Here is a 13,557-nt window from a genome sequence, read left to right as displayed (position 1 = left end):
TAATTTTACCAAACACTTTCAAACATAACAGCTAACTTATTAAACTCTTCAGTTTTCAGTTCCGAGCTTATAACTTTTCAGTTTTCAATTCCTTTTCAGCTTTCAGCTCCTAACTTATACCTTTTCAGCTAGGTTTGCCAAATAAGAGCATATATATATATATATATATATATATATATATATATATAACATTTGAAAATTGTTGATTAAAAAAAAGAGATATGTCAAATTTTCTTCTACCCTATTATATGATAAGGTGTTTTTTTTTGGATTAAAACAATAAAACATAATAAATAACATGTCACTAAAAGGTTGATACTTGTCATTATGAATCTAAACATTTTACAAACAAATTGCCCCAATGTGATTATGGCAACATAAACATCATCATCAGATGCTATATATCTTTGTAACAATACATAGATGGAAGAAAGCAGGCCAGGCAGCAGCAAGGATCAAGCTTTGCGGACTATGATCCTCCTTTCTCGTTTGTACTCAACCTCGTCTCTTTGATGCATAATCAACAGAGCTCTTCTTATCTGCCAACGTTAACAAACAAGAGGTCGTTGCTAAAAGTCTAAAAACAAAATCAAATATAAATAATAATATATGAAGCAGCATCCCAAGAATCTTACAATAGATTCATTCATGCCCATCCTAGAAAGCTCATCAATTAGCCGTCTCTCGGATATGTGGCTCCCGATTCCCATCCTTCTCTTTATCTGGGTTTCTGCTTGCTGTTCATCATTAAAAGGAAGGGATGAGATGAACTAAAACAACAGCAGAACAGATAGATATTTGATCCATTATAATACCTTTATCTCATTTGCCATCTCGGGCGTCAGATTTATGTGTTGGTTAATTCCAGATTTTGCAGCATCCATGGTAGAATTGTTGAATAGTCTAATAGCTTCCGACACATGGTTCTCGTTTGCTACTTGGGAACTAAAACCAGAACCCAAAACAAACACAATTCAGTCAAATGAACAAAACCTTTATGATCCAAACCAAGAAATAATAAACTGTAAACTACGAGGCTATCAAGTTAAAGTTATTCAGATATTCACTCCATCTACTTACAGTCTCATTCTTGCAAGAGCTTCACTCAGCCTTACAATAGCTTCAAGTTGCCTCACAGTAATTGGTATTGCAGCTGCCTCCCCAGCTTCATTTGCTTGCCGCCTCATATCCTATGACAGATAAACCAAGTAACATACACAATTTAGCATTTACTAAAGCTAATCTAATCTATGGCAACTCCACTAATAAATGCAATATCACATAATAGTCAGCTAGCTCTCTTCTACAGGCCTAATCAAGATACAATCCAAGATGTAAGTTTGTCACTAAATCAAGTAATGGGATCTACATGTCCAGATCACCATCAAGTATATATGCTTTCATATTTTATGGCTGCCATACATGAAAAGACTAAGGATCGAAGATTGATAGCACCACTAAATTCACAAATTGAATGTCTGGTGGCAATCTAACTACTTTTGGAATAGTATATCTAGAATAATCATGAATATGAAAAAGCCTATTTACCTGTCTAATTTTGACATAACTCTCCTGCAGCATTGAAGCTGCTGAATCTGATAGCCTGGGGTAACACATAGTTCGACAATAGTGTATATACCTGCATAAAGAAACTCAATTGCCTCAGCATTAATCAACTAATACAAGAAACTTTTGCTAGAAATAAATCAATTGAAAAGCTTCACTAAGGCTAAACCTTTTCAACCAGTTATCCTCCTTAGTAGTTCTTGGGTCACCCGAGCTTGCATCAGCAGATACATGAACTCTTACAATATGGCTAGCAATATTCTGTAAAGGGAGAACATCCAAGTAAGATGCTACAAAATTTTAACCATGCAACACCCCCACTAGAACGAGTTTCATATTCAATGGAGGAGGAATGAGAGAGATCCTAATAATTTACTGTGATTTACTGAAAAGTTCAACTCACTTCACAAAAAGAGTACAATGCAGCGTGTAACTTTAACTAAGTTAACTCCATACTGTAAATTTTGTTTCATCTAACCACATAATCAATAAAAGTTGTAATCCTACCTTGTCTTGACTGTACATCCTGATGTCTTTTACAATGAAAATCATATCAAATCTTGAAAGAATTGTTGTCTGCAAATCGATGTTATCTTGTGCAGTCTGTAATTAGAAGCTACTGATCAGTATACTTGTATCAGATTCTTAAATGACAGAAATTATAATCAAATTTCAAAATGATAAGGTGAGGTCCTAGACCTTAAGATCATCGTAGCGCCCGGATGGAGGATTAGCTGCAGCAAGCACTGAGGTTCTTGAATTGAGGACCGTTGTTATTCCTGCTTTGGCAATGGAAATGGTTTGCTGCTCCATCGCTTCATGAATAGCAACCCTATGCCACAGAGAATGCTCTTAAAAACTCTGATGAGAGAAGGAGTCAAGAAAATATGTCAAACCTAATTGTAAGGTAATTACCTATCTTCAGCCCTCATTTTGTCAAACTCATCAATACAGACAACACCCCCATCTGCTAAGACCATGGCTCCTCCTTCTAGGTAAAACTCACGCTATTGTACATAAAATTCAAAAAAAAAAATTGAACTTGAGAAAAACATTCACAATAATGAGATATAGACTATAAAAAAACACAAAAAAGTGAGAAACTTACAGAGCTATTGTCTCTGATTACAGAAGCTGTAAGACCAGCAGCTGATGATCCTTTTCCAGATGTATATACAGCGACTGGAGCCGTTTTCTCAACAAATTTCAGAAACTTGAAGGGAAAAAGAAGAAAAATCAGAGCCTCATTCATGCAAGTGGAAAAAATGACTTAGGGAGAAGATGATATTGTTAAATAATTTGCTCTAACATCAATAAATATTTATAGAACAAAGAATGAGTAACGCTTCTCATTATAACTGAAAACATGTCTGACCTGTGATTTGGCAGTAGAGGGATCTCCCAACAGCAACACATTAATATCACCTCTTAATTTTACACCATCTGGCAAGATCTACAAAAGCAGGAGGAAATATTTTATGATGATTAGAGAAACCAAGCAATAACAGACAGCTGATATCATACCTTCCTTGATCCCCCAAACAAAAGACAGGCTATAGCCTTCTTGACATCATCATGGCCAAATATTGAAGGAGCAATCTTGGAGCATATTTTATCATAAGCATTACTATCTGATGCAAATTTCTTGAATTCTTCTATCTGCATAAATAAAGAGCATTATTTCAAGGGGAAAAAGATAAAGCGCAGAAGGACAAAAGGATACAGCTGCTGAGCTAAATTTTTTTCCTCAATTATGGTTCTGTATAAACATGCTACTCCATATATCATAAGAAATCAGTTCTAAGTTCATCGTTGCATAGATAATTGGACAAGTTCAGACCTAACTTTTGGTTAGGTCTGACAGTTACCTCATCTGTTGTGAAGTTCGCTGGACCTCGAGAATTAGACTCACTAGTATCCTCCATTCCAACCACCCTTATATATGGTTGTCTAACAGCAACAGCTCCTTTATGACTGCATCCAAATACAAATATGAAAAATTGAAACTGGAGTGGAAGCGACACATGAATTACAATGATAAAATGCAGTTCACATCATGTAAATTCTTACGATGTGGATGAGTTAGCAGCTTGAAAGATACTGTAAATTCCCATTATTGTGAGCCTCGTGCCCGGCACAATAGTTTGCACAAGATGACGATCTACAGATAGGAGCATGTTCCTTGGCAATTCACCAGTGGGTACATCCTAGGATTACAACATAATGTTTTACATCATAGCAATCAATAAGAAAATGCAAACTTGATAAAGACATGGATAAATATCAAGCCTCTCTTCATCAAATGAGCAGTTACCTCTGGATTCTCCTGCAATTTCAGTGTCTGTTGATCAACATACTTGCTTTTGTCAGGAACCACTATCCATGGATCAATTGGACATGGGTCTTCACCAGTCTGCAAAAATGGGTCCAATCAGTGTAATTACACACATATTACTATAGTAACAAGAAAAAAGGAATCAGCTGAAGTTGTCAAAAACCTGAGGCACATGATCACAGGAACGTGGAACAATGGCTCCACCAAGCCCTGGGCGACATGGAACAACCTTCACATTTTTGCAATTCTTACATAACAGGGTAACATAAGTTGCCTTCGCCTTGGTCCTTGATGCAGCAATGACAATCCCAGATATCTTCACTAGTTTTGATATATATTGTGCCTACACATGAATCCACGAGTTGAAAGAAAGAACAAGGGAAAAAAGAGAGATCACTTTTTTTTTTTTTTTTTTTTTTTTAAATCCAGGAAAAGGGAAAAGATAATAAAACAAACCCCAAGGGACCGCATTGAGATTGAATCCTGCTCAGATCTCAATAGTATTTGTACTTCTCCAGTCTCTGGTTCTTCCATTTCTCCAGTTTCTCCAGCTACTCTTGATCTCAAACTTGCCAGAACTTCAGCTGCTGCAGTTTCAAACTACAAAAGCCCAGCCCCATAGACCACCCACCCCCAAGAAATGGAAAGAAAGGGAAAGGAAATGGCATTCAATTATATACTTCAAAATTTCAAAGAAAGGGAAAGGAAATGGCACTCAATTATATACTTCAAAATTTCAAAGTAATACGAGTAAACAAATTTAAAATGTCATTTTGAATGACTTTGCTGAAGAGAACAAGTTGAATTAAATCAGTCTGCCAATCTACATGTTTTATTTGGAAAGCACAAACACTATGACCTAACAATCCCATGGACTAGCCCCCTCTACCTGCCATTTACAGCTCAAACTCACTTTCATTGTTGCAAAGGATAAATGAAACATAGAGGTAACCACAAGGTCACGAGTTCAAATCCTTGCTCCCTCGGTTTGAACCGGTCAACTATGGGTAACCTAGGCAGGTTTACTTCCTTATGGTCATTTGCCGGCTAGGGTTTCCCACGTCATCCTAAAAATGAAACATCTACATGTAAGCCAATAGGCATGTAGTTGATCATGTGACAAACACCTGAATCTCTATTCAATTTGACTCAGTTTTTTTTTTTTTTAAGTTTGCAGTGAAACACTCAATCCATACAGCAAACACCAGGCTTGTACACCTGAATTGCTCCTTATCTCAGGAACCAAAAAGTTATATTTTACCACGACAAAACTAAAGAGAAAAAGCATTGGGACAAACCCCCTAAATACAGGGCAAACTAATCTTTCAATGACAATATTTCTGTTCTACATAGTTCAAACTGAATATTTAGAGCAATATATAAACATCCATGATTGCACACTCATTTCTAGCAAAATGACGAATTTCATATTAAGACATAGCATTTACGCTTCATACAATGAACTCCCAAATAATATCAACAGCATATACACACACTGAGACTCGTACCAGGGGAAGGTAATCGGCAGGATTCTGGCGGAGTAGTTCCGGGAGGGTTTGGTCGCGTTCATATGAAAGGAGGTCGGAAAGGTTGATGATGAGAAACTTGGAATTTTCGAGAAGAGCTTCGCGATAGGGAAAGAGATTGGGCTGGCTCTTGTGAGGGAAGTTCCTGATGAACTCCTTGAATTTCTGGAGGATTACATGGCGGCTTTTCGCAGACGGACCCCCCTGACCGGCGTCGCCGGAACCACCGCCGGGCGGGAACTGCGCTTGGTCGCTGTAGTATACGGCTCCCTCGTCCCAACCCGACATTTTCTCCTTCTCTCTACAGATCTCTTGCTCTCTCACAACGCAGTCGCAGGTACGTTGTGCTGCTCTCTAGGGTCTTAGTCTATTAGAGTGAGTGGAAATGGCGGGAAATGCTTGGCGGGAATGATGCACATGACGCAACGTAGATCTTTGTATAATAATGCGGTTAAGGCCCAACTCAATGCGAACAAGTAGTTTTGGGCCTTAATGACAAAAGCCCATAAACGGTGCTCGCAAGAGTTATAGTGTTATACCATGAACAAGGTCCACTTTGCAAGGTGAATCCGGGTTCAAAAAACACAATTTACCTACTGAATGTTCACAGTTTACCTTTTACAAAATTATGAACATTCAGTATGTAAATTGTGTATTTTGGACCCAGATCTACAGAATAATTTGCCTGGTGACAAGTGGTTGTAGTCGCAACAAGGGCAATTTTTTTTTGTGAACCATTACTACCTTGTATATCTCGCCCTCCAGCTCGAGCACCTGTCTGCTGCTTTGTCTCGGGCTCGGGCTAAAGGTGCGGTTTTAGTTGCTTTGTCTGCTGAGGTATGTCCTGCAAAGCCTACTTGCTTTACACAGGCTGTCAGGTTTTCAAAATGGAGAGAGGCTATGGATGCGGAATTTAATGCACTCCAGAATCATACTGACAGTGCAGGTATGAATGTAGTTGGGTGCAAATGGGTCTTTCGCACCAAACGGAAGGCTGATGGTTCTATTGAGCGGCACAAGGCGCGGTTGGTGGCTAAGGATTTTAACCAAGTGCTGGACAGGACTTTTTTGATACGTTCAATTCCATGGTTAAACCGACCACGGTTCGGTTATTGTTGTCTTTGGCATTGAGCTCGTGCTCGGTCATTCGCCAGCTTGATGTGCACAATGCGTTTCTAAATGGAAACTGGCTGAGACAGTGTATATGCATCAACCGCCTGGGTATGCGGATAATGAGTTTCATGATCATGTTTGTATTGGTTATATTGTAAAAAAGGAAAATATTTTAGTCACGTATTTTATTATTTGATTAACTTTGTAAGAAAAGAAGTTATTGATAGGATTAGGATTGTATTATTTAACCATTACAAATAGAGAATATATACAGAGTATAGAGATATAAGCAAACTAGAACTATAACACAATAAGAGTCCTAACAGATAAGTTAACAAGTAACATGGTCTTAGGAAATATTTATATAGTACAACAACTAGAAAGTACCAACAAAATGAAAATGCTTAGTGTATACCCTCATGAACAATGATTTGTACTGATTGGAGTGCATATAGTAAAATTCTAGTTTGATTTGATTAAAGGAAAGGAAAAAGTCAAAGAGGTTGGGGGTTGCTGATAAATTAATATGGCCTTATAGTTATAGAGTATGTGATAGAACAACATAAAACTACCAAGAAAATGGAAATGCTAAGTATATACTCACATAAAGTGACGAATAAATTTGTATTGATTAGAGTGCATTTTTTGCAATACAATTGAGTATTTGTTATCCATAGCATAAAGTTAAGATAGCTCCCTAAATATGTCACTTTATACTTGAATAATCTAACCATACTCTTTAAGACTTGAATATACATTCTCCTTAGTAGTCAAGTTGAACTAAGAAGGCAACAATCTAACTGAGTTAATCGTTGGTCGAACAGTTGGCTTGATAAATACAAGGAATGGCGATAGAGTGTACCAACACCTACTCCCTAACTACATACACTAAAATTGGTCAGCCAACATCATATAACAAAGTAAATTGCAAATACAACCTGCATCTCTAATCATAGGATGCACCAAATTGTTGTTATACATAAATTCTCTATAGATATGAGGATTAACCTGGATAAGGAAGATCATAGTACTAGGCCAAATCATCCCTAGACTATAGTGTCACTATATTAAGGTACTAAATAATTACAGCCAGCATTACATTTATCAAAAGCATCCTCAGATTAGAACAAGCCACCTCATACTTAGTCCTGTAGATATCCTTCACTCTTCAGGAACCAAAGTGCCCCTTCAGCAGCATGCTCGGCAGCATCCTTCTTTCTCAGCTGAGGTTCCCCGAAAGCCACCAAGACTCTGGCCTTCTCTTCGATTTCCACAGTCACTTTGAACCTGAACCTGGGGGAAATAAATTGAAATTGAAATTGAAATTTACCTAACACATTCAGATTGTAGGTGAAGTTGTTTAGGATAATGCATAATGGAAGAAATCATAGTTCATTGCAGTGCCACGCAAATCGCCAAGAAGGAAACACAATGTTGGCAAATGACAAGAAGAAAAAAGAAGCATTCAAATTTCAAACAAACAAATACAATGACAATAAAACTTCCAAAACATGTTTTCCATTTTCCATTTTCATTCCAAAAGTTTTCAAGTTTTTATTTTTTTATTGGAAAACTATAAATTATATCAAAGTTCAACTATTTCCTAGTTTACAAAAGACAAATTTATTTGAAGTTCAATTATTTTCTTCATATGAAAAGTGACAATTGTGCTGCATAGTAATAGTGGTGGAGGGTAGGTAAGTTGTGGTTGGTGTAGCTAGATGCATTGAAGGTAGACAATGTAAGAAATGGAAGAAGTGGTGGCGATGGTAGGGTGGGTACATAGGTAGGCAGGTGGTACTAAGAGTAAATAGACAAGTGATGGATAAAACTAAGACAGTAGTGGCGATGGAGAAGTGTAGTTAGGGTTAATCAGTAGGTGTTAAGTAAATTCGATTGTAATGGTGATAGTAATCACAAGTGATGTATGTTATTGTATTGGAAATATGGAAACACGTGTTTTTTGAATTCCTCCATTTAGTTTTAAAAAATCATTTTCTATTTTCTGTTTTCTAATTTGAAAAATTGTTCATTTTCCATTTTCCATAAAACTGGAGAATGCTCCTGGTACTAAATAGGCCCTAACATTTTCCACCCTATTTCTTTCCTCTATTTTCCTTCTCCCCATTTTCCACCCATCCAAACACAATTTATTAGCTGCGCTATTAAGAAAAAAAACAATAATAATAAACTACACTATTTTCATGATATTCATAGACGTAGTATTGTTGACCAAGTGATTTACTTACCGTTTTAAGTGGCTTGGACCTGATTCATCACAACATTGAAATACAGGAGGCTTCCAACAGTTCGCAGTGCAGATTTCATGCAAAAATGACTTGGCTGTTGCATTCCGGGAAGCCCCTGAAATAGTTAAGACAATGCTGGGCAGTGAAACAAATGCATAAATATCCATCAAACCAATACCGAGTCAATTCCAAATATTCCGCCAATTCCACATTTAGCCCTAGTCTTACAAAATTGTCACATTTAGGTGTATGTTTTCCATTTTTAGTAAAGTCATTTAACACAGACACTTAGTGTTATCCTCTACGCGCATATAAAAGCTACAACTAGGTAAGAACCAAAAGTCTGGTAATAAGGGGGTTGTGGTGCAAGAGTGATGCCTCAAGTTTCATTATTCTTTTGGAGATTTGACATCAAGCGACTGCTCAAGTAGACATGAAGAAACACAAGCAGAGACAGAGACAGCAAACCCATAGCAGACAACAAATTACATCTATATGTGTGTGTGTGTGTGTGTGCACATCAATCCACACACACGAACATACTGTCATTAACCCATACATAATATCAATACAAACCATGGTTGTGCATAACAAATTTCGGAGGTTCAATGCAAGTATCTTTTTGCTTTGAAATCATTTTTCAGCCTCTACTACTCTGCCAATGATGTGTCTTTGAATAGCATGACTTCGTCAATTAGTTTACCGGAGAGCTATTAGGGTTTGATGAGTGGATTTATTTAACTTCGTCTTGAATTCGGGTTTATCTTTGGATAGGTAGAGTCTAGGGGGGAAAAAGTGAAGCCTAAGCGCATATGGCACGCAAAGGAAATCCAATTTCGGTAAGACGTGATCTGAATCATGGGTCTGAGTCATTATATGGCTTGAGGGAGATAAAAATAACATGTGATTAATGGTGGCTTGATGGCGAGTCTACGTGGGGCAGAGTCATTAAATGAGTCAATGATTAAAAATGGAATTAAATAAATCAATACCTGTAACATGAGAATCTGCACTGCCGTCATTACACCCAATGGCCTGCCTAGAATGCCCTTCAGTCTCATCCGAAAACACAAAATTTCTCATAGGTTTAGCTTTTGCATGGAAATTCTTGGAGGGTACTTCAGTAAGTGGTCTTGTGTTTATGTTACAACTACTTTCAGAAATTTCCTGCAATGTCAAATTTCCAAATTCAGCAGTGACAAGGCAAGGTACTTCATTATATCCAACCAATTTGGGTTCCATCTTGACAGCAGTTTTCAGCACTTCTTCCAGTGGTTTTATCTTGGATTTGTAGCCTTTAGCCTGCAGAATGAGAGTCATAGTAGTAAACTAAAAATAAGAAGGCAATACAGGGAAACCCCAATAAAGAAATTTCAAGACAGAATTAGTATCCATTAGAAGTTCTTCCCAACCCAATTCCCACATGGGAGAATCAAGATATATTGAATAAACTGCAATCCAACTTTTCAGTGCAGTATGCTTTGAAATTTTAATTTGATCTAATAAACTTTGAACGTGAGATCTTTATATAAATGGCCAAAGCTCGCAAGTAGAGCAAAAAGAAAAGAAAGAGAATGAGTGTTATGCTAGAAGCAGATGAAGAAACTACACTGACCCTCAAGAGTTTAAGTGTGCGTTCTGCTGCCATTTCTTTGGCAGTTTTTTTACGCATGTTAGTAGCAGAGGCACTAGTAGAAACATCTTCCCCAATCACTTCTGCTTCAATTCCAGATTTCCCATCATTCTTTATTTTATGAAATTTCAAATCCCATCCATAAGATTGGCAGAACTCCTGAAGTTCCCTTACAGAATTAAGCTGCAATTTTGAAAAACTACTGGTAGGATCCACCAAAGAGAGCATTATTTCCCAAACATAGTTCAAATCAAACCCTGTATCGAGGAGAATAGCACCCATACAAGACTCCACAAGGTCACCAAGAACCTAAATATATGGTAATCAAAGTAGTGTCAGGAATCATGACTTGGAAAAATGTTGCAAAGAAGCACAGAGACAGTAATGCACACGGTTACCTTTGGACAATATGGCTTTTCAATTACACCTTTTTCAGAAGCAGATTTTCCCATGAAATTGGTATAACTAGTGATTGACTCACGGAGGTTGGGTGCATCACAAATAATATGTCTGTAGAGGGATCGACATACAGCAATGTCAGCAAAGGTTTTATTGTTAACAGATGCTGATCTCAAATCAGAAAACTGGCCAGGCTTCAGTTTAGGATATACTGAATAGAGATAGGATGTGATTAAATAATCTAGGACAGCATCCCCAAGGAACTCCAGTCTCTGTTTAAGCAATTAAAGTATCAGCGGGAAAAATGCTCATAGAAAATTTTCAAAATCAATTGAGGTAAACAAAGTTTACCTGGTAACAACCTCCACCATGATGGTTATAAGAGGGATGAATAAAAGCCTGTATAAGCAAACCCTTATGGACAAACTCATGATCCAATAATTTTTCAAGACCTGGAAAATCTATTTTGTCAGCAAGGGTCATAAACCTTGTGCTTGCAGAGCAGACATTAATAACTTGTGAGGCACTAAAATCAACTTGGATGCCAATCCATTTGAGAAATGCAGTGGCTGCTTTGAAGCCACCATCAACTATAAATGCACCAATAAGGGCTTCAACCACATCTGCAATTGTTTTCTTCATCAACCAGCGATGAGATTTGCTGCACCTAACTTCAGCGTTGGCACCATTTGTCATGGTGCTAGAAAGCAGGTGTATGCTGTCCTCTGTTTGCTTGCTACATATTACTGGGCAGGGACGACCTAGTGCATAGAACTGGTCAGGTTCAAATGTGTGATCACGAATATATACCTGAAAATGGAGATTTAGCTTCAGAAATTGCTCCTGAAGGAAGCAATGACGGAATCAATTATTGTTGTGGTCTATGTGGAAAAGTGAAATAGATGTACTAACAGATGTATCAGACAGGAATTTATTGGGATGAGACCCATTGGGTCACCCAAGACAACCCATAAATGCTTACCCATTTTAATACAAAAACTATGCATTGTTGGAAATCTATTAATTTTTTGAATGGACAAGTATAGCTAGCAAATCATGTAATTCTCAATTCCACTCTACAAGTTCATCTGTCATTCTTAGGAATTATGTTGATTCTTGTTTGTTAGGAAATTCCCAATTTGGAGAAACTTGATGCAGACTATGTAATGCATATTCAATATAGCAAAAAAAAAAAAAAAAAAAAAAAGTTTTTTAAGCACACTTACTTTGCAGGCCACCAAGAGGTTGCTAGTGATAATGGGTTGCTCTGGCATAAATTTGCAACAGAAAAACAATGAACAATTTTAAAGTGAAAGGAAAGTTAAAAATATTAGTGGAATTTGATCTGATTTGTGCATAAATGCCTATGATACATTGGTGCACATAGGGCCCATTAAAGACCCAATCCATTAATTAAATGGGTAATAAATTTATTTAGGATATATTTCATGGGGAAGAGATTCAAATCTATGCCTAATGCCAGGAGAGGGATTTAATTTACCACAAATCTAAACCCCAAACTCTTATAAATGGGTAATGGACTAATGGATAGAAGAGACTACTCAAAACCAACCAACTCAACCTAGCCTATACATAATTCATAAAATGGAGGGATAGTTGATAAATTAGACTTAGCATAAGAGGAGAGTCAGCTAGTGGAGTATTGCATAAAGACACATTCGTGGTGGCCATATACAAAGAAAGTTATAAACATAGACTTATAGAGTAAATCTGATTTGTTATTTGCAAAGAATGTTGCACAAAGAAATGAAGAAAATCATGAAAAAGAAACAAAGAGTGCTGAAATGAGCATTGGTGGCATATAAGAGAAGCGTATAGTAGGATCCATGGAAGCAAACCATTGAAGTATCCACACCAACTAAAAACTTGTGTGGTTATAGTAGGGATACACATTAATTACTTTATATTTATTGATGGGCCAAATACTTGGAAATATTTTTTTTGTGATGGGCAGCTCGTGCGATTAATTTCATTATTTTATATTTATCCTCAACACGAACTAAACTAAAATATTTTTATGGGTAAATGAGATGAGCTGAACAGGTGTAACAATTGATGCACTAATAGGGAAATACTATAAGAAGGAAGGCTATTTAACTGTCCACTCCAGGTAGCCCTTTACCTGTAAACCACTTTTTATTGCCAGCTTACGAAGGTTGGAATTGCATACAATTTTTGAACGCTTTTTAGTCAACTGTCCTTCATCTAGGGCATTGTTCAAGAGAAATATATGCCTCCCAACTGCAAACTTAAGGAATGCATCACCAAGCACTTCAAGCCTTTCAAGGGAAAAGTGTTCATGGCATTTCTCTGTTGTGAGTGCTTCAAGAACCTGGTCCAAATTCATACCTTGGATTAGACAATGTTCAAAGATGGACCATATAACACTTGCCTCAGAAGTCATGTGGTGTTTTAGGAAGAAGTAAACAACCATAAAGAGAGAAGAAGGTCTCACATGGTCCAAAGTGACTTCACCTCCCTCAGGGAAAGCAGCAGCTAGTTGCTCCCTCAATTCAATAGCAATAAGCAAACTTTCAAGACGATGCATAAAGGATGGTAAAATGGATAATGAACTTCCAATATCTTTTGAGAAACCAATAATCTTTAGTTGACAGAGTTCTGGAGGCAGTTCAACAAAGTACTCCTCTTTTTCACGCATCTCTGCACGAATTGATAACATGAGATGTATTCAAGAAGACAACATGACTAAAAAGT

General features: G+C 37.1%; 2 protein-coding genes across 2 annotated transcripts in view; both read right to left on the bottom strand.

The window, feature by feature from the left end:
• Window positions 1-299: 299 nt before the first annotated feature.
• Window positions 300-5,815, bottom strand: LOC109166076 (DNA replication licensing factor MCM5). The gene is made up of 18 exons (XM_019314963.1): window positions 5,410-5,815; window positions 4,358-4,501; window positions 4,065-4,244; window positions 3,881-3,979; window positions 3,637-3,773; window positions 3,435-3,540; window positions 3,091-3,225; window positions 2,942-3,019; window positions 2,675-2,779; window positions 2,482-2,573; window positions 2,266-2,398; window positions 2,074-2,169; window positions 1,736-1,827; window positions 1,549-1,639; window positions 1,081-1,190; window positions 816-945; window positions 636-737; window positions 300-539 (listed from the first exon to the last, which is right to left on the bottom strand). The coding sequence occupies exons 1-18, from the start codon at window positions 5,713-5,715 to the stop codon at window positions 456-458; spliced, it is 2,220 nt and encodes a 739-aa protein (XP_019170508.1). The 5' UTR covers window positions 5,716-5,815; the 3' UTR covers window positions 300-455.
• Window positions 5,816-7,262: 1,447 nt separating this feature from the next.
• Window positions 7,263-13,557, bottom strand: part of LOC109166285 (dicer-like protein 4) — a 28,123-nt gene continuing 21,828 nt past the window's right edge. Inside the window, exons 18-25 of the mRNA XM_019315226.1 lie at window positions 13,298-13,503; window positions 12,965-13,174; window positions 11,173-11,631; window positions 10,821-11,093; window positions 10,405-10,731; window positions 9,782-10,091; window positions 8,790-8,904; window positions 7,263-7,833 (exon numbers count right to left, since the gene is read on the bottom strand). Coding sequence (XP_019170771.1) covers window positions 7,683-7,833; window positions 8,790-8,904; window positions 9,782-10,091; window positions 10,405-10,731; window positions 10,821-11,093; window positions 11,173-11,631; window positions 12,965-13,174; window positions 13,298-13,503 — 2,051 coding nt within the window. The 3' untranslated portion in view covers window positions 7,263-7,682. The remainder of the gene's footprint in view (window positions 7,834-8,789; window positions 8,905-9,781; window positions 10,092-10,404; window positions 10,732-10,820; window positions 11,094-11,172; window positions 11,632-12,964; window positions 13,175-13,297; window positions 13,504-13,557) is intronic.

This window comes from Ipomoea nil, unplaced genomic scaffold, assembly GCF_001879475.1.
Source record: "Ipomoea nil cultivar Tokyo-kokei standard unplaced genomic scaffold, Asagao_1.1 scaffold3087, whole genome shotgun sequence".
In the NCBI taxonomy this organism is placed as follows: domain Eukaryota; kingdom Viridiplantae; phylum Streptophyta; class Magnoliopsida; order Solanales; family Convolvulaceae; genus Ipomoea; species Ipomoea nil.
The sequence above is the reverse complement of the archived record's forward strand: the minus strand, read 5'-3'. Positions and strand labels throughout refer to the sequence as shown.

Excerpts from the sequence above, each read along its gene's own strand:
- LOC109166076 (XM_019314963.1), bottom strand. The coding sequence starts at position 5,715 with ATGTCGGGTTGGGACGAGGGAGCCGTATACTACAGCGACCAAGCGCAG. Across the intron at positions 1,191-1,548 it reads GTTATGTCAAAATTAGACAG|GATATGAGGCGGCAAGCAAA; the intron begins GTAAATAGGCTT and ends TATCTGTCATAG. Across the intron at positions 738-815 it reads AGATGGCAAATGAGATAAAG|CAAGCAGAAACCCAGATAAA; the intron begins GTATTATAATGG and ends AATGATGAACAG.